Here is a 23,126-nt window from a genome sequence, read left to right on the forward strand (position 1 = left end):
TCTGTGGGATCACTCTGATGTCTGGGTGTCACACTGAGCACCTTGGAAAGGACAAGCCTCAGGCGGAGCATGTGGAGCATGTAGAGCATCACTACAGTTGCCACCTCAGCCCAGCATGAACACTTAAATCCACATCCTAAAAGTAAAATATTCTATCTCTTTGACTTTTTGACAGCTTCTCTTAAAATCTGGAGTCAATCTCTTCTCTTTGCCTACCCGTCCTGAGTTCAATACACACAAAAGTGTATCGAACTTACTACTTTTGTGTAAGAAAAAAGAATCCCACAGCATTTCTTTGTAATAACTGTTCAGTTACAAAATTTTATTGGTCTCCTTCTATGTTCCCTCTAGAGGATGTAATGCACAAAAGCATTGCCACGGAACATATAAAATTACAAATGAAATTTATTGTAAAAAGTAGAATGTCTTCTAGACTGGTGTCAGTATTTATTTCATTCATAAACCAAAACTGCAGGTATAATATATTCATTGTCAGCAAGTTCATGTGTGTAAATTGCCATCCAACAGTATTGACTGATATAAGACAGATATTGAAAAGACAATTTAAATTTACTCTTCCAAACATAAACTGTTCCACAAAAGCACTGTAAAAACTCCTTCAAGGTTTTGTGTTGTGCTTCATATTTATGGTTAACTACATAATTTGGTTGTGTCATAATCCACTGTGTTTGGCAATTTGGCATTAAAGGCCTGCAAAGCAGATTGGATCCTCACCACTTCACTGGTAGACAGTTTGAGTCTATGACGGAGCAAGCAAGAGAAGAGGTCCAGACGACGTTGGCCGGGTGGAGAGAGTTTATTTACACGATCCCGAATCTCCAACAGCTGCAAAAGTGCTGAGTCCTGTGAGCCCTGAGTGTAGGGGTAGTCCAGCTGCAAAATCAAGTCTCGAATTGCTTCTGGGTCGAAGTGCATGCTGTAGCCAAACACTTGGATGTTGTTGATTTTCATGTAGCCCAGATTTCTTGAGGGATCAATAAATTCCAGGGGTTCATAGTAGATGCTCTCGTTGCCATTTGGACTGTTAGACTTTATTCGACTCCTCAAATAGATGTGCACAGTTTCAAAAAATGTCTTCCACTTGTTGCCCAGAGTCAGCGTCCAGTTATAACACTGAAGGGGTAAGTCCAGTTTAGTCCGCTCCCAGTCTGGGAAATTATTTTCATTCACAGGCATAAACCAGCTCTCAGAGTGGCTGCCCCCAAAAGGGTTGATATAAACAGCAAGGACGGGCTCTAAGGTGCTGTTCTTAGTCAGGCAAATTTGCAGAGAGAGGCCCAGTATCATATGGACCAGGCTGGACTTGTACTTGTTGCTCTTAAGAGTCAGGAGCATCCGTTTGCGCCACGAGGGATCGAACCAGCTGTTGAGGCGCATGTCGTTGCTGATGAAAATGGCGTGGACCTCGATCCGCCGGTCCGTCTTCTGCAGCAAATACTTCATCTCCAGGTCCTGCAGGTCCGTCTCGAAGCCGATGTAGTGCTCGGTGGAGTCGGCCACCTCAGGCTTGCAGAGTCCCTGGCTCAGCATGTAGCCAGCGTTGCAGCTGCCGCAGCGCGTGCGGTTGTCGAGGGCGCAGCTCAGGCAGGCGGGGCCGTCCCCGACCGTGCAGGGCAGGAACCCGTGGCAGGCCACCTGGTCGTTGGGGCAGGTGCACGTGTGGGTCTCCTCAGAAAAGCTTCCCAGGAGCCCGTTCTCGTTGCAGTAGAGAAATGACTGGATGCGGTTGAGCCAATAGTTGGAAGACCTGCAACGTTGAAAACAACTTACTTTAACAAAGAGAGGCCTGCGCGCAACAAATATGGCTTTGTTATATTTTATCACAACGAGAAAAATAAACCTGGTTTTAGTGTCAGATCAAGGCATGATAGCATCTGCTGTTAGATAGACACAGGTATAAATTGCCTCTTTACACTACAAAATCACAAAAGAATAGTTTCCTTATAAACCCACAGGCATGACAGGAACATTTAGTTCATGTATTTGCTTTCTCTGTGTCTGTCAAGGAAGCCTGACAAAGAGCCATTTTCTGTAACCGTCTTCAGATTAACATCTTGAAATCTTAGGCAGTTGAGATAATTTCTGTGTGTTCTATTTGACCAAAGAAGTGCTTTGTCTGTATCCAAGTATCTACAACTCTACTCTCCCTCTGTTCTATTATGAAGAACTTAGCAAGAGCTGCATTGATTTATAGACAGTGAGCCAAATTTCTTTCCTAGAATAGAAATAGGTCCCTACTCCCCACCTAAAGAGATTCTTTAGATGACTTCCAGCACTACAGAATCTCTACAGGAAGCCATGCATGAGCATGTTGTGTTTACTTTTCATCTTTGGGGACAAAATTAAAAGATCACTTTAATGTTCTTCTTGTCATCTCATTTCGGTTTCACTAGGAGGAACAGTTAATGTCCTACATCACACTGGGAAAACATACTGAAACCAACAGTTTACGCTGACGAGGCACAGCCACTAGAAGAAAGACAATGGTAAAAGCAGAGCTACATGGAAATAGCCAGAAAAATTATCTTCTTTGCATTTTTCAGCTCCTATTATCCCCAGCAATGCACAGTTTAAAGAGCTTGTTTTGCCTGCTGCAATCACATTTATTGTTGCCACATGAATGATGATGGTTGTACAGTGTCTTCCCCTTTCATTATTTAGAGAGAAAATGCAAGATCCTCATTTTCCCCTGACTGACTTTAAAGGCACATCTGAATGGTCTCAAGGAGAAATCCATGGCATCTCCAAGTCTGATTTTTTAGAAACATGAAAATAAAGTTCAGTAAAAAAATACCTCATTGTATACTCTGGTGACTTTTTAAATCCTTCTCTTTTCCCCCTCTTTTAGGGCAGGAATCTTGGTTGTTCAGGGTTGGGGGTTTATATGCCTATAGCTCTAGGTATTTTCTAGAAGCATAAGTAAATATAATGACATGCACAACATGAATATTCCATTATTCTTCTTTGTGCTTGTTTGAAAATCAGCATTAAGGAAAAATATTCTGGGTGAACTTTATTTCTGGATTAAAAATCCTTTATTTCCTGATTAAAAATCCTTTGTTTCCTGATTAAAAAATCACAATGCCCACTCTGCGAGCAAGGTCAATGTCCCAAAATAAAAGTTACTCCAAAACTGAGAAACCTTGAAGCTGTCCCAGGTAGAATGGGAAGTTCCCATGTGTTTTGTCTGGGTTGTTTTGACAGCAGCCTATGCATCTGGAGCTGTTCCATCCAGCCCAGGTGTGTGTGATCCTGGTCCCAATTTTGAGCTGAACTCTCCTGTTTACTCCTATAACCCAGTGGGCACCACAGCAATCAAAACAGAACAGATCCTTCCCAAAGGAGGGAAACCAACCTTTCAAAGCCTTCTCTTTGCAGCTTCTCCCTAATCCTTTGTGCTTCTCTGTGCTTATTTAAGATTTGATACTAGGTCCCAAAAACTGCTGGAGGTAAGACATAAAAGTCTGGTATGCTTACTTTACCTCTTTGGTTAATGCCATTTGATTCACAGTAGTCTTCATAAAATTGCTACCTTGTGATTTATCACACTAGACATAAATGGGAAGATTTAAAGGGTGTATTATTTGCATTTTAATCTCCAAGTTCTCTGCTGGTGTTGTTATTCCCAGGCACTACCACATAACGACTGACATTGACTGGGTTTGTGATGGTGACTTTCAGCATCCTCCTCGGCTTCTGTTGGGAACAGAAGTCCATGCCTTTGAAAAGTTTTGTTATATATTGGGCATACACTTCCAGAACACATTTCCGGAAAACCTCTTTCTACATGGACCAACTCTGAGCTTCCAGCTGTGATTTTGAGTTCATCTCAGTAGAGGATAAACAGCTGAAGAGATTTTCTGAGTGAGTTTTTGAATATGGTTTTATTGAGGTGTATTGGGTGTCCCTGGAAAGGTTTTGTTAGCAGAGGGGTGCACAGTGTTAGCACAGTGGTGTCCTCTGGAGGAAGGAGAAAGGGCTGGAACACAGCTGGGTCTACAGAGTTTTAGCTGGTTCTAGCCAGATGTTCTGATTTTGACTAAAGAGCTTTATCTTATCTCCTTCTCCCCTCTTATTGAATTCAGTGAATGGGAGAGTGGCTGTGATTAACCCACCACACAAGGAGATAATTTCCAGCTTAAAGTTGATCCTTGTTGTGTTTCACATACCCTCTCTTCTTCTTAGATCTAGTCAATAGCATTAAGATTTTTCATATTTATATATGACGTTACTACTTACAATTATTTGGCATTGAAACAAGTTAAAAAGTGTTCTGCATTTTAGGTTTTTTTTTCATGTAGAAGAGGTTTTGTGAGGGGACTGCATGGTTGGATGGGAAAAATATCTGGAATGCAGGGTGCACTAGGCAAAGAAAAAAGTGAAAACTGTGGCATTGCTGCAGAGTGGAGGAGAGAATGGAACTGGGGACACAGGGCAGATGACAGGAAGAGAGACGACTGGTGAGGAATTTGGCACTTTTGGAAGAGGAGAATTTTCTGCTGTTGAAATAAGCCTACTTAAACTAGAAACAATAATTTACCAGCTAGGGTTGATTTGGTTTGGGTTACTCATGTTTTCAACCACATGGTGTATAAAATATTGGGTTTCCCTTTATTAATGATGCAATCTACTGTTTGGATGAATGTGAGAAGCAAAATCTTTAAAATGATTTATTTTTTGTTCTTTTTATTTTTAATGAGCCTACCTTCCTCCTTTCATTTTGTTAGGGAATAGAAGCAGCAGTTTAAGAATCTGCATGAAATTACAAGCAGCAAAATTAAGTTTCTTTCTATAACTTAGTTATGTTCTTTAGTATTATCTAGCTTATTTAAACTCCCATGTCATTGATGGTTAGCAGTGGCAAAGAGGTTAACAACTTCAGAGGAAAGGAGGTTATCTCCTTATTCCAATGAAGTTCAAAACAGTAATATTCTAATATTATTGCCTTATTTTGATTTCTTTTTTTACCTGATTTTAACCAGAGAGATTTCAAGAAGAATCTGCTTATACTTGTCTTTGATTATTTAACAAGTAAGGTCTATTTAAAAAATAAAAAACTTACTTCCTTATTTAACTGCATGTTTTAAAATTAGTCATTAAGGAATACTCTTACTCTTTGTGAATTTATTGCTTTCAGTGCAGCAAATTATGTAAATTATGTGAAAGTACATAAAATGTCAGTGATACCTACTTTATTTAAGCCATTCATCCTTAACTGGATAAATTCACACTGGCATGTCATTAGAAAATCATTCCTTTTCTCCTAGAAATTCAAGATCAGATAAACTCTGGAACCCGTAGCCAAGGGAAAGGTTTGATTGGAAGCAGATGTGTCCTGCAGGTCAACACCTGGCTGATCAGCTGGTGCAGTTGAGGCTGCCACAGCCACTCCGAGGACAGTGGCAGCTGGGAACAGAGGGGGTTTCAGAGGAGAAGAGAGGAGACATCTTCAGTGCCAGACTTGCTAACCCTGTGGCAAGGGCTTCAAGCACTAAGGCTCAGCTTGGGGCTGGAGTTCTAATGGGGGTTGGGAAATAAAGCATCCAGGGAGAGAGGCTGTTTACTGTGGTTTGAAACTGCACAATCCAGTTGGAACAAGGTGATCTTTAAGGTTCTTTCTAACACAAAACATTCTGATGAGAATCTTAATGAGAGACATAAATCATAATTCTAAAGTGCATTTAAAATATTTTGCAATTCTTTTTCTTACTATGAAAAAAAACTTTACTTAACAACAGGATTATTTTTACTAGAGAAGTTGCAAGCTTGATCCAAACCATGTGTCTATTCCTGTTCAGCACACTGTAACATTAAATGTAAGAACAAAGCACTATGGTCACTCTATAGAATAGCTGGAGCAAGTATTTAATCATGATATGACACTTTTACCTCCTTCTCTGCCTCACTAAATGCTTAACATCTGTTGTACATCAGATGGATCAGTAGCAGATGATGAGTACTCAGTGAGGCAGATGCTAAGTAAAAAAATGAAGACAATTTAACAAGAAGAGAAGAGGCAGTAAAATACCCATTACCTACTTTCCCTTCCTTTGGAAGCCAAATCCAGTATAAATCTGTGAGACGGCAACATCAACATAAACATCAACATCAAATGCACTTACAGATATCTCTACAATGTCCTAATCTGGATCAGGTGGATTTACATCTTGGGAAGGACAAATCAGACTCTTAAGTACTTTGTTTCTGTGCTGTGATTCAAAACAACAGTAATTGTTTCTTGATCTGATAATGGTCTTTATAAGAATGTTGTTTTCTTCTAGAATTAGGGTAAAACTACCAACTGCACAGTAGCCAGAAGAGCAGCCAGTGATTGTAGAATCACAGAATCCCACAATGGTTTGGGTTGGGAGGGACCTTAAAGCCCATCCAGTGCCCCCTCCCCGCCATGGGCAGGGACACCTTCCACCATCCCAGGTTCCTCCAAGTTCCAACCTGGCCTTAGACACTTCCAGGGATCCAGGGGCAGCCACAGCTTCTCTGGGCACCTTGTGCCAGGGCCTACTCACCCTCACAGAGAGGAATTCCTTCCTAATATTTAATCTAGCCTGACCTCTGGCAGTGGGAAGCCATTCTCCCTTGTCCTCTCACTCTATCCCTTGTAAACAGTCTCCCTCTTTCTTTCCTGTGGGCTTCCTGCAGGCAGTGAGGTCACCCCAAAGCTTCTCTTCCTCAGGTGAGCAATCCCAGTTCTCCCAGCCTTTCCTCCCAGCAGAGCTGCTCCATCCCTCTGATCATCCTGGTGCCACCCCTGGACTCTCTCCAGCAGCTCCAGGTCCCCCCTGTGCTGGGCCCCAGGGCTGGGGCAGCTCTGCAGGTGGGGTCTCACCTGAGCACAGGGGCAGAGGGGCAGAATCCACAGTTCCCTGCTGCCCACACTGGGGCTCAGCCCAGGACACGAGGGGTTCTGGGATGGGGCAGGTCCAGCTCTCACCCACAGCAGCCCCAAGCCCTTCTCCCAGGGCTGCTCCCTCTGCTCATCCCCAGCCTGGACTGACCCTGGGGGTTGCCCTGACCGGATCTTGTTAAACCTCCTGGAATTCCCATGGGTGACTTCTGGAGCTTGTCCAGGTCCCTCTGGATGACCTCATCCTTCAGGTGTGTCACTGCACCCTCAGCTTGGTGTTACCTTTAAACCTGCTGAGGGTGACCTCGATCCCTCTGTTGTTAGAAGATTGAACTTTTTTTTTTTTTTCATTTATTCAGCCTCACAAAATTAACCACCACTCAAATGAATGTGCCTGAAATCATTTTACTGTGGCTTGTGTTAGAGGTATGGCAGTGAGACTCTCGGTGACACTGCAAACCCCACTCCCAAAGACAGGAAAGAGGAGCAGTGCAGCTGTTCTGAATCCACATCTCACAGTTTCACAGCTGCTGTACCTGAGCCAGGTACTTTAAGGGTGATCCAAAGGTCTGGGTTATGTGGACCATGGTGAACAGAAAGAGTAGTGTAAAGTAGGGAATGATGTTTCTCTAAATGTATGTAAAGAGAAACTTCTATCTAAGGGGTGCCTGTTAGCATACACAGAAAGGATATTAACTATCTATGCAATTTTAATGGAAATATTGTCTCTATATGCTAAAATTGCTTCCAGCTTTGAAGTGGATGCAGTAACTAAAGAAATCTGTCTCAGTGTCAGGATACTCTATGGTGACTGTATGAACATGGAGCATGATTCTGGATTATGTTGCTGGGGTGATTCACAATCTAAACTGAATCTACTTTGAATTATGGAGGCAAAATACCTTGTTTTCCCTGTTAATCACATTAAAGGAGAGTTTTCCAGACCCTCTAGCCCTCACTCCACCTTCTGCAGCTGTTTTCTGGGCCCCTCAGGGCTGGTACAGTACAGTTTAAAATCAATAATACATGTTCTTCCTTTTAAATTCCAGATAGTGTTTACATTATGAGAAATAGAGGAATTAAGCCCCTACATTAAGTGGTTGGAACCTTCTGCATCTCATAGAGAAAACTACCATAGGTTTCGTGATATTTCAAGCTCAACAATACTTTGGCACTAAAAATATTTCAGAGGCTATTTCTTGTTGGTCTGTTGTGAATCGATTTACAAAGTTCTGTAGTTTTAACTACATCGATGTTACACCCTTATAACTGTCATAGTAAAATTTTTCAAACATGAAATATTTCTGCCACACACAGACCCAAAAGAATAATTATTTTTTAAAAAATTAAGATAATATAACCACAATTCTTTTGACACAGCCCTAACAATGACCACTGTAGTATATTTAATTGGGAATCAAACTGCTTTGTAGTACCAAATATTTATGTAAAGGGAGCCAAATCAGAGACAAGCTTTGAAATCTTTTACTAAATAATGATCCAAAGTGCAGCAGGGGCAAAGGCAATTTATTAATTAAAATTAATTAATGGAGTCAGTTGTAGAACAAAAGGAATCAGAACTGTTAGGCAAACTAAGAGGTTCCATGTAAAGGAGGAAGGAACTTGCCACACACATGCACAAAACCCCACCAAAATACTCCAACCAAAACTCACCAAACCAGCCAACCCATGTGTGCTTCTTGGAGTCACTCACATCTTGGGTATCAGTGTTTGTGTGTGCTTGTGTTTGTGGTGCTAGATCTGTGAAAAACTGACCTTGGCTCACAGATTAGCCACTAATTTTGTGGAATTTTAGGTGGAATTTTCCAGATCCATCTTAAAGTATAAATATTTTTTTTAAATTATGATGGTATTACAAGGCTTAACTAAATGCTTCTGTGGCAGTCAGGTCAATAAACCCCTTTAAGACATTAGAAAAGTAACAGCCAAATTTACTGCAATGTAATCATCCTTTTTTTGTGTGAAGGAAAACTGTGGAAATACATAACATTGAGCAAATCAAAAGCAAATGCCTCCCTGACTTTCCTTTTACAGGGACAGGTAACAAAGAGGGTATGATAATGCTGTGTACATTTTTGTACACAATTCTGGAACAGTTTAGGCTGGAAATGACCTTTCAGATAATCCAATCCTCCCCCAGAGGCAGGGACACCTTCCACTAGCCCAGGTTGCTCCAAGCCCCATCCAAGCTGACCTTGGACACTTCCAAGCTGACCTTGGACACTTCCAGGGATCCAGGGGCAGCCACAGCTTCTCTGGGCACCCTGTGCCAGGGCCTCCCCACCATCATCCTAAAAGGAATTTTTCTCTATGCCCAGTCTAAATCTACCTTCTCTTATTTTAGAACCACTGCCCTTTGTCCCCTCCCTACAGGCCTCCTTTAAAAGTCTCTCTGCATACTTCATAGAATTCTGTTCATGTCTCAGTCTGTATTAATGTTGCCCAGTGTATTTTCCCTGCATTTCCTGCCAGGCTTTCCCTCCTGGCTGGATTTATTAGCCCCAAAAGATGAACATCCTGACTTGGGAAAATGAGAAAAATGAAATAGTATTTTGAAATGAAAGTTCCTTTCACTGAATAATCTAAGATGGAAGTGTAAATGTAGCTAATTCAGGGGTGTCTTTGAAATTTTTTTTTAATATATATATATGGCATAAACCTAATTTCAATATTTAATCTCTAGGAGGAAGGGAGCTAGCAGCAGCTACTAAGACCAACTGGATTCCCTTGTCAAGATCTTGAGGCCAAATGCACAACCATAGTCTAAGTTGTTTGTCTGAACTGTACTGGCAACAATAACAAGATGTACCAGCAGCTCTAGTAGGCAGCAGGAATTCTAAAATTAATCAAAGGGTAACCTTGACTGAAAGCTCTTTGTATATAATGTAGCAGATCACAAAATCAATTGAAGATGAGAACAGAATGCTGTGTGTTTTAATGCTGTATTTCAGATAGGAGGAAGCAGCATCCATGTTTTTGGAGGATTTTCTTCAAAACAGGAGTAAAATAGAAAGGTCAGAGATGAGATAATTTCTGAGCTAAAGCCTCCCAATATTTTGTAGGATAATTAAAAAGCAAAGGAAAGGGTAATTGGTAGGGTTACTAAACCATAACAGACCCACAAAATCCCACTGCTGACAAAAGGCATCTAAAGTTTTAATCATAGTAGGGTTAAATCTGAATATGAAAAGAGATTTACCACCAGAAAAAGCAGCCATCACTTCCAGAGTTTCTGGAATTAACCCTCATTATTCCAGGTAAAATCAGAGCCTCATCAATAGCCAGCAGCGGAGAGGTGAGCCCATGATTACACCTGTGAAGCTGATACAAGACCTTTACATCTTCCCATTTTCCTACTGATTTTGACACAGGACCTTTAGTCTTATTTTAGGCATCCTTATTTGCAGATACAAATAACTGAAATAAAACAAAACAAAGAAAGAAAGAAATTAAAATCTGCAAACTTCGTGGTAGCTATAATGGCAGCTATAAATGTGGAGCTGGAGAAAATCTGTTTTTATTCCTGGCTTATTTCTGTGTGACGATGACTATGGACTTCCTCTTTCCTTTGATAATGATCCTTATTTTTTTCCTGCTGTTTCCTGTTTGGATTATAAATGTAGTTATCCCTAAAAGTTACCGTAGCGTAAACAGCAACAATCTGTCATTTTCTTCCATTGTGTAGAACCAGAAGGATTACAGCAAAGCAAGAATCTCCCAGAAAAGAGTAATGGTCTTAATTAAAATATACAAAACTCCGTTCTGTATTCATACCTCACTTATCATCTATTAAACAAAATAAACCAAAATAAGATTGTGAGATCAGTGTGGGGGGTTTTTTTCTCTAATTTTATAATAACTGAAAATAGCTATAATTTTGAGCAAAGCCTTAAAATTTTAATACAAATAGGCACAAAACACATTGCAGAAGAGAGGTTTGGTTTTATGCCATGGTATGTTTGGATAAATTGCAAGGACACCCTTTAATTTCTGAAGGAAAATTAAAGGCTGTCTAGAAAAGTTGGATCCTGCTGTTTTAAAAACAACACATATTTCACTTCACTTAATAATGTATATATTTGTACAAAGATGTCACTTGTGTAACAGTCATAGAGAAAGTATCAAAATAAATGGCCATATGTTGCATGTCTATAATACAAATTAGGAGACAGACTTGCAATAATGCTTATAAGAAATATCAAGTGATTGTATCTCCTGAGTCATTTTTGTCTTCCTTAAGCAATCAAACCCACAGCCTGAAATGCAATATAGAAGATGATAGGAAGGGTGAGGAAAAAAAAGCAGTTTTCTACATGTTAATCTGCATAATAGAAAAATTAGTACAGATAACAGAGGGAGGGGCCAAAGTCCCACCTTGGAAGATATGGAACTGTAGTTTGTACCTCTACAGGAACTCTGAATCACATCCTGAAGAAGTGACAACTCTTATTGCAAAGAAAGTCTATGTTATTCCTGATATGTTATTTTCCTACACAGGTACTCTCCTGATGAGTTCATCCCCTGTTGGTATTTTATGCCTTTATATGCCATACTATTCAAGGGTGGAAAGAAAATTTCCTCATGCAGAACAGCTTCCTTGATACCTTGAAATTTATATTTAAGGGAATAAAATTAAAAACACAGACACAAGCCCATCCAAAAAAACAACAAAAAGCTAACAAAATACCCAACATGTTGGTCCACTTTAAATTGCCCCTTAGTAAAACTAGCAGGCTGCTACAGAGGGAATTAATTTAAGGACCTTGTCTTTCACAAAGAATTCCTAAGTGTTCACATCAATAACAAAAAGTAGATTGGAGCAGACAAGATTTCTTTGCAGGAGGAGAAAAAAGATCTGCTAGAGAATCTGTTTTTCTGACAAGCGGTATTTAACACTTCAGAGCCTACAAATCATGTGTTTTAAGGCATATTTGGCATTCTTAATAGAGTCATTCTAAGAATCTGGGATTATAATCACAGTGGGACACTAAAGGCTCTGGAGGAATTCTATCATTAACAAGGTCTTTAGTATACTATATATATATACATATACTCATACAAAACACGCATTCCTTCTTAATACCCTAGGCACACTCAGAGAGCTTTATCTGTCCCTTCATGAAAGACCAGATGCTTCCACCTGGGGAAAAGAAAAAAGCAAAGCTACCAAAATCTCCCCTCCCACCCCCCCACAAAAAAAAAAAAAAAAAAAAAAAAAAAAAGTCTTCCCACACACACCCTCAGGGACTCTAAAAGAACAAAGGGAACAAGGGTCATGATGACATTAGGGGAATAGTGATGATACTAATTAATGGAAATGAATGATGAAGAGATAAAATTGAATATTTACTGAGGGCAGAGAAATGGCAAAGACCCCATTTTCTTTACCGCTTTGTACAGAATTCTACACCCTCTATAGTTCAGTATCTTTGCACTTTAAACTCTTGAAGCTCACGAAGGTTGGTTAAATTTTAAGATTGTGAACGAGGTCATGAAACATGAAGAATGTCATAGTGTTAGCTTTTAAGTGTTTAATTACTGGGGTAAAAACACTACCAAAACGTCCCCAAAAGGATTCCATCCGTTCTTGATATTGCAAATGATTTTGCACTTTCCATTGTATTTATAGTAGAAATGACAACAAAAGCCTGAAGACATGATCCATATTGAAAAAAAAAAACAATCTGCCTCCAGAGCCTTTGCCTTGAAGAGATCCTAACCTAAGTGTAAACCAGACAAAATAAATAGAAATGGGCTGTAGGGTGTGCTCACAGGGATTTTAGAGATGCAGTGAGGGATAGTGAGGACTGGAGGGGGATCACTGCAGAGCCACAGCCTGAAATAGAAGTCTGGATCTTTAACAGTCTCTCTGTCATGCAGAAAACTTCCCGCTGTGCACAGTGAATACCACTGAATAATAAAGAATAGCCACAAGAACAGCACTGATGTCCCCAGGCAAACATACCATCCATTTTTCTCCTGTCTGTCCAACACCTGGGGTTTGGAAGTGTCTTTTGCATGGATTCTAGTAGGTAAGGTGGCTTGGCATTTATATTAAAGGGGAGTTTGCAGGGACAGGCAGGTTTTGGTGGGAACTCTTTCAGCCTGCTGACCACGGCACTTTCATCCCATCACTGATGACTTTTCCCCTCCTCCCAAGCTGCTGCCGGTTGTGGTGCTTCTGATGGACAGCAAAGGTAAGAGGGTTTGTCAGGAGCAGGTAAACGGGGCTGCAGCACAAACACTCTTACCCTGATGAGTGATTACACTGCCCCAGCCACACCATCCATCTCCAATAGCAAAAAGACTGAGGAGCCCAAATCCACACATAACCCAGTGCTTTTCACAAGGCTGTTTACAGCCAGGATTGACATCCCCAGAAAGTTGGAGAAAAATTGGCTCTGCTCGAATATTTTCCTGGATTTTGAAGTTTACTCTTAAGAGCCAAACACTCTTTCACTAAACCCCGAACTGGCTGTGATGCAAGGAGAGCAAATTAGCATTGGCTTTACATCACACAGCAGTTTTACAATCAGTGCTGCTTGTTGCAATATAGATCTGTCAAGCATTACTGTTATCTGAATGCCTATTACTCCCTTAATCTATGTAATTCACCTCACTATGGGCTTGCTCCAGAAAGAATTATGGCACTGGTAAAAAGGACCTCTTTAACTTGAGAGCATTCCTGATCAATCACTTACATAGTCCTAATATTTTTAATACCAGCCTGTAGCTCTGTGAGAAACCACAGAAGTTCCTGCTGAGTGATGTAATTTTAAAAGTAATTTTAAGAGTACCACCTGTCCTTGTAACCAGCAGTATATTGCCAGTGATCCTTATTTACTCAAATAAAACTTGACTGAATTATTTTAATACTCTACAGCAGTTTCCACGGGCTGTCTTTAGTTTCTATGGAAACACATTTAATCATTATTTTGTCACACAGGACTGAATTGCTGCATAGACTCCCCATCCACAAATGGGCACTTGAACTCTTGAATGAAATATCTCTACCCTCAGCTCTAGAAATAAAGGTTTGTTGGGTACTCAAAGATCATTTAGTTTCCCAGCATGAAATGATTGTGATGGGAGAGAAAATTTGAATTGTCATGGCATAATCTTTAATGCATCCTACTAAATCCTGCAGCTCGAGGATCTCAACGATTTCCCATCTTTGAGTGGAGGATGATATTAGGGTAAAAATAACCATTATAAGGAGGATGATAGGGTTGCTGTAGGAGAAAGTCTCATTGTCTTGCCAAGGGAGTCATTGTTTTCCTACTGATCTGCAATTTGGTTGATTTTTCTACGTAAAATATTCTGCTGAAGTTGAGCAGGGTTGTTGCGGTTGTTTCACAGACCTTTTAAATTTTGACCTCTTTAATATCATTCATATTTTCATCTTTCATGGTTTGCACAATGAAAAACCTGAGCGTGTTTTCAGGTAATGCTATTTAGCATGTAAAACATAAACCCGTAAACATAAACCCCTTAGATGGAGTGCAAAACAACATCTGCAGTGCCAAGGCATAATCCCCAGCCCCAAATCTCCGTGTTTATCCCCCAGGTAGTCCTGAAGTCAAGTCCGGTCCTCATGTACAGGGACAGAAGGTGGGGAGCTGTGAGATTGGCTGAATTCTGCCAGAAGAACCCGGGGAGCTAATTCCTGTCGCCTCTCCTAAGGCATGAATCATGACTTGGAGTCAGAGCACTTCAGTTCAGAGACTGAAACGCTGGACTTCAGACAAAACAGACACAAAGTGAAGAGGGGATGACCAAAAATGCAAAAACCTGGCTCTAGCACTGTGACAGCCAAAAGAAAAATAACCTTTCTCAACTTTCATACTATTATGCAGTAAAATTATGTTTAATGTTGGAAACCTTTTTTTTAATTTTTTTTTTTTCTTCTTGACTAATTTTAATTTCTGTTGGGGGGGTTGTTTGTTTTGTTTTTAAAAAATATTCATTTATTTATTTTTCTTTATGTACGATCTCTTTGGGGCATAGAGGGCCAATATCTTCTACAAACAAACTGCTAATTATGAACACCTTGTACATAACACTGACTAGGTTTTCCTCTAAATATCACAGGGAGATTTATTACTAATACATGAAAAATGGTCAACAAACTTTTTCCTAGGCAAACTCAGCAAATACATAATTTGCATTGTGCTGGGAATTGCCTTATTCCAGTTCCAGACCCAGAGCAGTTATGGAGCAAATCTCTTATTTGGGAGGAGGTGGAAGCAACACGTTGTCCCCCCATCAGATAGATAGGAATGGATAAAAGATGACTTTTCTTTCTTTTGCCGGTGACTGATTCGTAGTGGACATAGCTGCAATCCTTTTCCTCCTTGAGCAGAGATTTTTTCCTCAGAAGTGATTGATGGATGAGACTTTCTGCCCACAAAGGACACCGTGCCAAGGACAAAGAGACACAAAGTTCTTTCTAGGGGTCACATGAGGTGACATCACAGCGATTGCAGAGCTAGCACTCCATTACATCTTCCCTTCCCTTCCCTTCCCTTCCCTTCCCTTCCCTTCCCTTCCCTTCCCTTCCCTTCCCTTCCCTGTCCTTTCCCTCATCAAATACCAACCTTAAAACAGCAACAAAACCAAAGAGAAGAGAAACCCTGCAAAGTTTAGAAGTGCAGATATTTGGGCTGACCTCTAGATCCAGGCTATCCCAGTATTCCATGCAGATACCGGGAGTCTCTCATTCATTTGTCTTTTCATTCTCTTACACTGGAAACAGCTTATGAATTTCCCACATCTCAGTTCAGTTGAGAGAGACCTCCAGCCCATCCCAGTGTGAGCTGAGCCACGTTGAAGGTACCAGTCACCTGTGTAGTACATTTTCAGAACCTCTGAGCAGCAGTGATTGAGCTGAGCTGCAGAAGTAATCAGCTTCTCTCCTCAGGCTCCACTACAAGGTAAGTGATTGGTGGAGATGCTGTTTCAGACACCACTCATGATTCTCCTGGTTTGCTGCTACAGGAGTGGAGTCACTGAGCAGTGAATCTAATTTAGTGCATGAGCAGCACTCATGTTCTGCATGACAATAACTTGCAAATGCTTTCTTAGGCACTACATTTTCAGGCTCAGGGAGCCCTCTCCAATTAAAAACAGATTGTCCTTAATAGAATCTATAAATGTGAAGTAGAGTATCTGTTCTATTTTCTTTTGCTAGATTTTTTTTTTCCTTTGTAACAAGTTTAACCCAAATGTTTTCAGCTATATTGTCCTGATAAGACAGCAATTTCCATTTCCTGCCATCTGTTGCTAAATTTGCAATTTTCCACAAGATCACTGGGTATAGAGTGGGGGGAATTTCTGTTTTTTACTTCAGAGAACTTACTATAGATAGACAAAATGATTCTCACATTTTTGACTTGCCAAACCCTATTCTGAAGGGTATTTAATACAAGTATTAAAGAAAAGATTATTAAGATTCTCCTACATTCTCTTCTTTGTGAGGCACTTTGTCAGTTTCATCTGTTTCTTCAAACTTAAAGTTTATTTTCTGGGATGTGATGGCTTCTCAACTTTTTTTTTTTTTTTTTTAATTCAAGTGGTCTTTTGCGTTCCCTATTAACTGCTTATGTGACTGATTTTGATGGATCCTTCCTTTCGATATCCAAGAATTTGTAGAGATGAGTAGCTTTACTGTAGCACTGTTCCAGTTACTCTGTACTCATGTGGAGACACATTTGCTCTTTCAGCTTACCCTTAAATCTACATATAACTGCTTGTCAAACTCACACCTCCTTGATGCTCTTCAAAAGCTGGAAAAGATCATATGAAAATCCATGCACGAGAATGGTGCTGACAATTAACAGATATCTTAAAGCAAAAGGAAGAAGCAGCAAACAGATATTCATAAATTATTTGAAACTGAGGGAATTTTAGGGGGAAAATGTTCTCATGAATGAACACAGAGAAGTTCTCGAATGGCACAAAGGAGACACTCACTGAGGATAAATCCTCATAACTTGATTTCTGGTTCCCTTACTTATAGTAATTTCACTGCCATTTAGATGTTCTCACTTGGGGCCCCAAAGGAACCGCTCACATTTCTTTTGGTTTAATGTTTTGCTTTAATGTGTTCCCACTTGGATTCTGAGGGGAAAAAGGTTTATATAGCTGTAATGTCTATCAGTGCTGTCTGCCATTCTTACGCTGTTTCTGCCAACAAGATCCAGAAGTGTTCAGATAATATCTAAAAAACTTGGAAAGGGTCAGAATTATCAAGAACATTGAGTTTCTCCATGTTTTATGAAAACAGTAAGATAGTCCACAGAACGGAGAAAATATTAATTTGCAATGTGAGCCCAAATAGTCTATAGATTCACATGAGAATTCAACAATGAGAGGTTAATTTATAGGGAAACAGGACTTGCTAGTTTCAGCATTTACAGAATTATCTTCCCTTTGAATCACTTTTTTTTTTTTTTTTTTAAAGAAACAAAGATTCCTGAAAAAAACCTTCATTATTTCAACTTATTTTTAAAAGCATAAAAAATCACAATTTATTTTAACCACAAACCACAAACCACAATATGCTAATATGCATTTACATTATTTATCATTTGAAGGATTTTGCTGAGGTTGGTGTATTTGCATTATTCCTGCTTGTTTTGAGGTAAAGGAATGTCACCTGTTTTTATTCATGTCTTGCTGACCTGCTAAGTATTCCTTATTAAATTTGTGCTTCTCCTAGTGATATCCATCCTTTTAAGAACTTTAGGGGCACAGAAATGGCACTGCAGTAATGTATGGAAAATAGTTCAGTGTTTAGCTTTAGTTAAGTACACTATCTTTGCCTTGTAAATGTGTGCAATATCCTATGCTTCCAAATAAATAGCTGAAAAAAAAAGGAGATTTTCCACAGAAAATTAGGGTGGGGGGTGTGAAATACAGTTTATATTTTCCCTTATTCACTCACTGAAATTGTAATATATTGGTGACAAATTAAAAATTATTATGGGAAAGTTGGTACTGAGGCCATGTCAGCAGCTAGTCTGGTCCTTAGCACACATTCTGAAGAACACAGAGTACAGGAAATTGGACTTAATGAGTATTATTCTTCTATTAAAAGGTGGAGGGGTTTGTTTTTTGGTTTTTTTCAAATAGCCGAAATCCTACCCAGTAGATTTTATTTTTGTAAAGAAACTTTAGAAATTTTTAAATTATTTATGGTTAATATTCTTTGTACTGTATCTCTGATATCTGCGAGGCTGAGAGCAAGATTTTCTGCAGATCAATACAACTCCTGCTGCAGAATCAACCTGAATCCTTTTAGATAGGGACACAGTTAAAATTAATGAAATTAAAGTATTAATATTTTATTACTGGTAAACTTACATTGTCCCACAAATAACAGCAAAATGAATGGGTAAAAACTTAAGTGATAAGTTATTTCTCTTCTTGTGACCCAACTGGTCACAAATAATAGAAACAAGGACTATGAATCAAGGAAAATTTGATTTTTTATATAAAAGCATTTTAATTTAGAGAGTCACCATTAAGAGGAACACTGATTCTCATGCCATGAGATCAGTGGGCATCTTCCAGCTGATGCCAACAGCCCATTAAAAAGACTTCCTTTGTGATAAAATTTTCACATGACACATGGCATCATTTCTAGTTCCATCTGGGTTTCAGCAGAGTTTGGATGGCTGCAAGTTTTCGTCTTGTAATTAGTGGGCAAAGAGAACCGTGAGTCAAATACCCTTTTATGCAGAGCTGTTCATAGCTCTATTAATATATTTCTCCTCTGCATGACTTCTGCACCTCTAACCTCTCTCTCGCCGCTCAGGTCACCCTGGTGCTTGTGTACATCTCCCAACGTGGATGCACTACCAGGACACTCTGGGACACATCTTCAGGCTCAGATGTTCTCCTTAAAACCTTCTTCCCACTCCCATCATGGCTTTGGGGCCAGTGACAGCTGTAACTGGTGCTCAGCTCACCAGAGCCCAGCCCCAGCTGCCCCCAGCCCCAGCTGCCCCCAGCCCCAGCTGTGCCCACCACCCCTGCACCCACCTGGGCCACAGGAGTTCAGCAAATATCTCTTCATGCACTCCCATGCTCAGCCAAGTATTTACACCTCTTCCAATATTTTTTATGATGACCCCAATGTCCCCCAAGCAGCCTTCCAGCTTTTTATGTTCCTCCTTGAAGGGTGAATTCCACAGAGCAGGACTGATTCTCTAGGCAGTACATTTCCTTTTGTAAGAAGAGCATGGGAGCTGTTAAGACTCCGGTCATCATGTAACTATTCACAAGTGCTATGCTACAATAATCCACTTTTATGGGAGTTTGGAAGATGAATATAAAATAACATAATCCCCAGCTGTGCTGTTTTGTGCAAAGCCAGCCCATTAATCACACTCAGTTTTACTTTACAGCTTAAAGGTATGCAAAGCGTTGCTGCCATTCAGGTGCCTTAGTACTGGCAGTTGCACACCCTAACTGCATTTTAAAAGCTATCTTCTCAAGAAATTAAGCACTCAATCTTTTACTTTCCTCCAGTGGAAGTGGTAATTCAGCATCTTCTGATATCAACAATATATGCAGAGCAGCCAAAAACTCTAGGTGAGCAAATGAAACCTCAGTACTGTGACAGCCTCCAGACCTGAATATAACATGTTAAACACGTAAGAAAAAGCCGAAAGTAGTTCAATAATTCTGTTTCTTTATGGATTATCTGAACTGATTTAAGATCTCTACTCTTCCATGAAGCTACTGAGCACAAATAAAAATGTGTGATAAGCCCACATCATCACAGGCACAAGAGATTGGGTTATTTGGGGTTCACAAGCATGAATTCATGCTAGACTGATATTGCCAATAAAGACATGAAATTCTTTTTAAGTCCTGCGGGACCTTGCAGACCTAAGAGTGAAAATAAGTGATACTTAGAACTGCTCACTTCTTTCCTGGAGCTGAAAGCATTGGTGGGATGGTTGGATTTGAATTGTGAGCAAGTAAATTAGTTTAGATCTAATATATATATATATATATTAATTAGATTAGGCATTAAGAAAAATCACTTCCCCGTGAGGGTGGGGAGGCCCTGGCACAGGGTGCCCAGAGAAGCTGTGACTGCCCATGGATTCCTGGAAGTGTCCAAGGCTGGGGCTTGGAGTTGGAGCAACCTGGGATAGTGGAAGTTGTCCCTGGCCACGGCAGGTGTGGCACTGGATGGGCTTTAAGGTTCCTTCCAACACAAACCATTCCATAATTCCATTTTTCTATATGACAAGGCCAGGAAGAGAGGAAAAACTACTGTTACTGGTTACTACTTTTTTACCTGATAGTTGACAATTCATTTTTTCTAGATAGTTGGAAATCTAATTTTCTATCATCATGGCAATATCTCAGATCAGACCCTTGGAAAATATGTGAAACAGCCTTTTCTTCCAAAGTGGGGAAAGTTCTGTGACTCAGAGGGATCAATCTGTGATGTACTCCCTAATATTAAGTTTCTCAGAAAATAGAAGCAGAAACCGCAAGTCAGAGCAATTTTATAAAATTCCTGAGGATGGATTTGAGAAACCATGTGTATATATACATATTTGTTTGTTTGTTTGTTTGTTTGTTTTTGAGAGGCAAACTTCTGTGCGTCTTAACTTATATGCTCAAATTGTTTTTACTTGACAATTTTGAAGAAAAATTGTATAGTTTTCTCAAAGAAGGTTCTGCTAAAGTTCCTTTATCATTGGTAAACATGAATATGATTTTGTGTGTGCAGTGTTGTATATTTTATATCAGTTATTAGGGATTGTGATCTGCAAAGGAATTTCTGGTTGTGTTTACTATTAGGGTTAGATACTTAAACCAGGAATTGCATACAAATTTTGTGAATTTTATGGACATGGGACGTCAATTCCATTTCACTCTCACTATCATACATGTGGTAACAAGAACATAGTGAATGCTCTTGCAAGCTTCAAGATTAAATAAGTTTTTTGTAAAATAAATCTGAAAGTTCAGATGAGATGTGTGATCCCATAGATTGTGAGCCTTGCAATGTCATGAATTTCACAAATGCATGGCACCATTCATCTGAATTTCTCTATAGAGCTCTATAACCAGATGACTCTCTGCTATTCAGATAAAAAAGAAGAAACAGGCTCTGGAGTCATTATCAGCCAAGTTTCACAGGTGCCTCGTGTAGAAACCCTCTTTATAAAGCTTCACTGCCCTGTGTCAGAACACTAATCTCTATTCAGTGCAGAGAAATTCTGCCTTTCACAGAGAGAGGGTCTATTTTTGTCTTTGAAGTTAATCCAACCCTAAGTTGCAGCAACACTTGGACACCCAGATGCAGAAATTCTGTATAGACTTCCTTTTAAATATTCATGGCTGGAAACCTGTTTCCCTGCTTCCATCATTCGAAGCTGAGGATTTTGGCTTTTATGGACTTTTGCTCATCTCTTAATCCACAAGTAAAATGTTTTCTCTCCCACACAGTTGATGTTATATCCAAATGTGGATATACATAGAGGAGTAGTCGGAATATGCAGCAGATGGTCAGCACAAGAAAGAAAAAATGACTTAATGTCCAACAATCTCATACCAGTGGCAAGACTCATTAAACCATGGGCCGGACTCAGCAAAACAGAAACTGCTGCTCAAGGGTTTTGCGAGGTATCAAGGGCTAGATTGATGAAACAGAAAAGTCTGCAGCTGGCCTGGGATTTGCTACATTGGTCTCTGCTCAGAGCTTATTTAACTGAAGTTTTGTCAAGGAAGGCTGGGCCAGCCCCGTCAGCAGCTCAGCCTTCCATTTCCCAGTGCCTTGCTCCCATCTTGGACACATTTGCCAACTGTCTGGTTTATATTTATACTCTGTCTTAGCCATCACTCCAGGAATGATCCAGCCCAGTAGTGTTTGCTGCAGATAATGCACTGATGAAGCAATCTACACAGATGGCAAGCTATCAACTTACATTAAAAAAATCATCAGTTATTGTTCCTAATTTTTTCCAAAATTAAGGCAGCTTTGTTCAAAAATCTGTGGAAAAATATATGCATAGTTTCAAGGACACAATGCCTTTGGGCTCTTCTCAGGCCAATTAACGAATTGTTTAGGATTTCATCTTAACCATTAACAAGCGGTGTCTTAAATTCGGAAAATTTAAAAAATCCTACAACAAATTTATAAAAGTCTGAGGTAAGGATCCTGATTTCAGATCCTGTTGGAAATACCACTGTTTAAAATAAGGAATAGAAATATAATGAACAAAGTCTAACCCATGTTGATAGAGATTTCTACTTGCTTTTTAAAAGGAAATGCCTTTCAAAACTTTAAATTAATTCGAAATTCCTTTTTCAACAAAAAGACATATTTGCATAATTTCAATTAATGCAACAAATGCTGATGTTTGCTGTGCTTTTATGTAACAGGAGAGGTTTGAAGGCATATTGGAGTTTTTCTTGTCATAGAGGTAGGGCAGGAACTAATTATCTAAGAATCTGAATGACTAAAAAGCCATGTAGGGAAATAATAATAAAAAAAAATAATATAAAACTTTGGGGTGTTTTTTTAAATAACAAAAACCTGGAGAAAATAAGTTGTGTGGTAAATATGGTGGCAGCTTCCGAATGGGAAAAAATAAAAGCTTGCCTTTCTGTAGAGGTTGTAGTTACATTTATAGTTTCTTGAGTTTTAAGCAAAGAGAGTCATAGTAAAGTAAGCAAAGAGAAGGTGATTCTGGGTAGAAATCAGAGGTTTTAGTTTGGTTTGAGTCTTTATTTATTATTCTTACTTTAATATCTCAACAACTGAGATAAGTCTGTTATTAAAGATAATAAAACACAGCTATGTTATAAAAGTAGTAAGTGTCACCTTTTTTCTTGAGTGCCATTAGTTCCACTCCTTGCAACAGGGAAATCCTTTATTTTATACTCACCATCACCTATAGTTTCAAAGATCCATTTCTAGAAACCTGATAATATTCTGACCAGGAAAAACTCCTTACAAATTAACTGGGATTAATGTCTTCTGCAGCTGTGCTGTGTCACCTGCTACTTGAGGAGAATTTTGTCGTGGTCCGTGCTTCTCCATTTTAAACTAGTGCACTGATTGTATCTCGTTAATGTGTCCCAGAGTCCAAAATAAGGGGCAGACAGACTCTATGTCCTGAATCATCATTGCCTTCCTGGGATGGATAACATGGGATCCCAGGGTGTGATTCCCTCATATGAATTC

The 23,126-nt window shown here is 39.6% G+C and overlaps 1 protein-coding gene across 3 annotated transcripts in view; it reads right to left on the reverse strand.

The window, feature by feature from the left end:
• Nucleotides 1-301: 301 nt before the first annotated feature.
• Nucleotides 302-23,126, reverse strand: part of BRINP3 (BMP/retinoic acid inducible neural specific 3) — a 202,926-nt gene continuing 180,101 nt past the window's right edge. For all 3 annotated transcript variants that reach the window (XM_040072906.2, XM_058421736.1, XM_040072907.2), the window contains exon 8: nt 302-1,768. In XM_040072906.2, coding sequence (XP_039928840.1) covers nt 652-1,768 — 1,117 coding nt within the window. In that variant the 3' untranslated portion in view covers nt 302-651. The remainder of the gene's footprint in view (nt 1,769-23,126) is intronic.

The sequence above is a fragment of the Hirundo rustica genome, chromosome 9, assembly GCF_015227805.2.
Source record: "Hirundo rustica isolate bHirRus1 chromosome 9, bHirRus1.pri.v3, whole genome shotgun sequence".
Taxonomy (NCBI): Eukaryota; Metazoa; Chordata; class Aves; order Passeriformes; family Hirundinidae; genus Hirundo; species Hirundo rustica.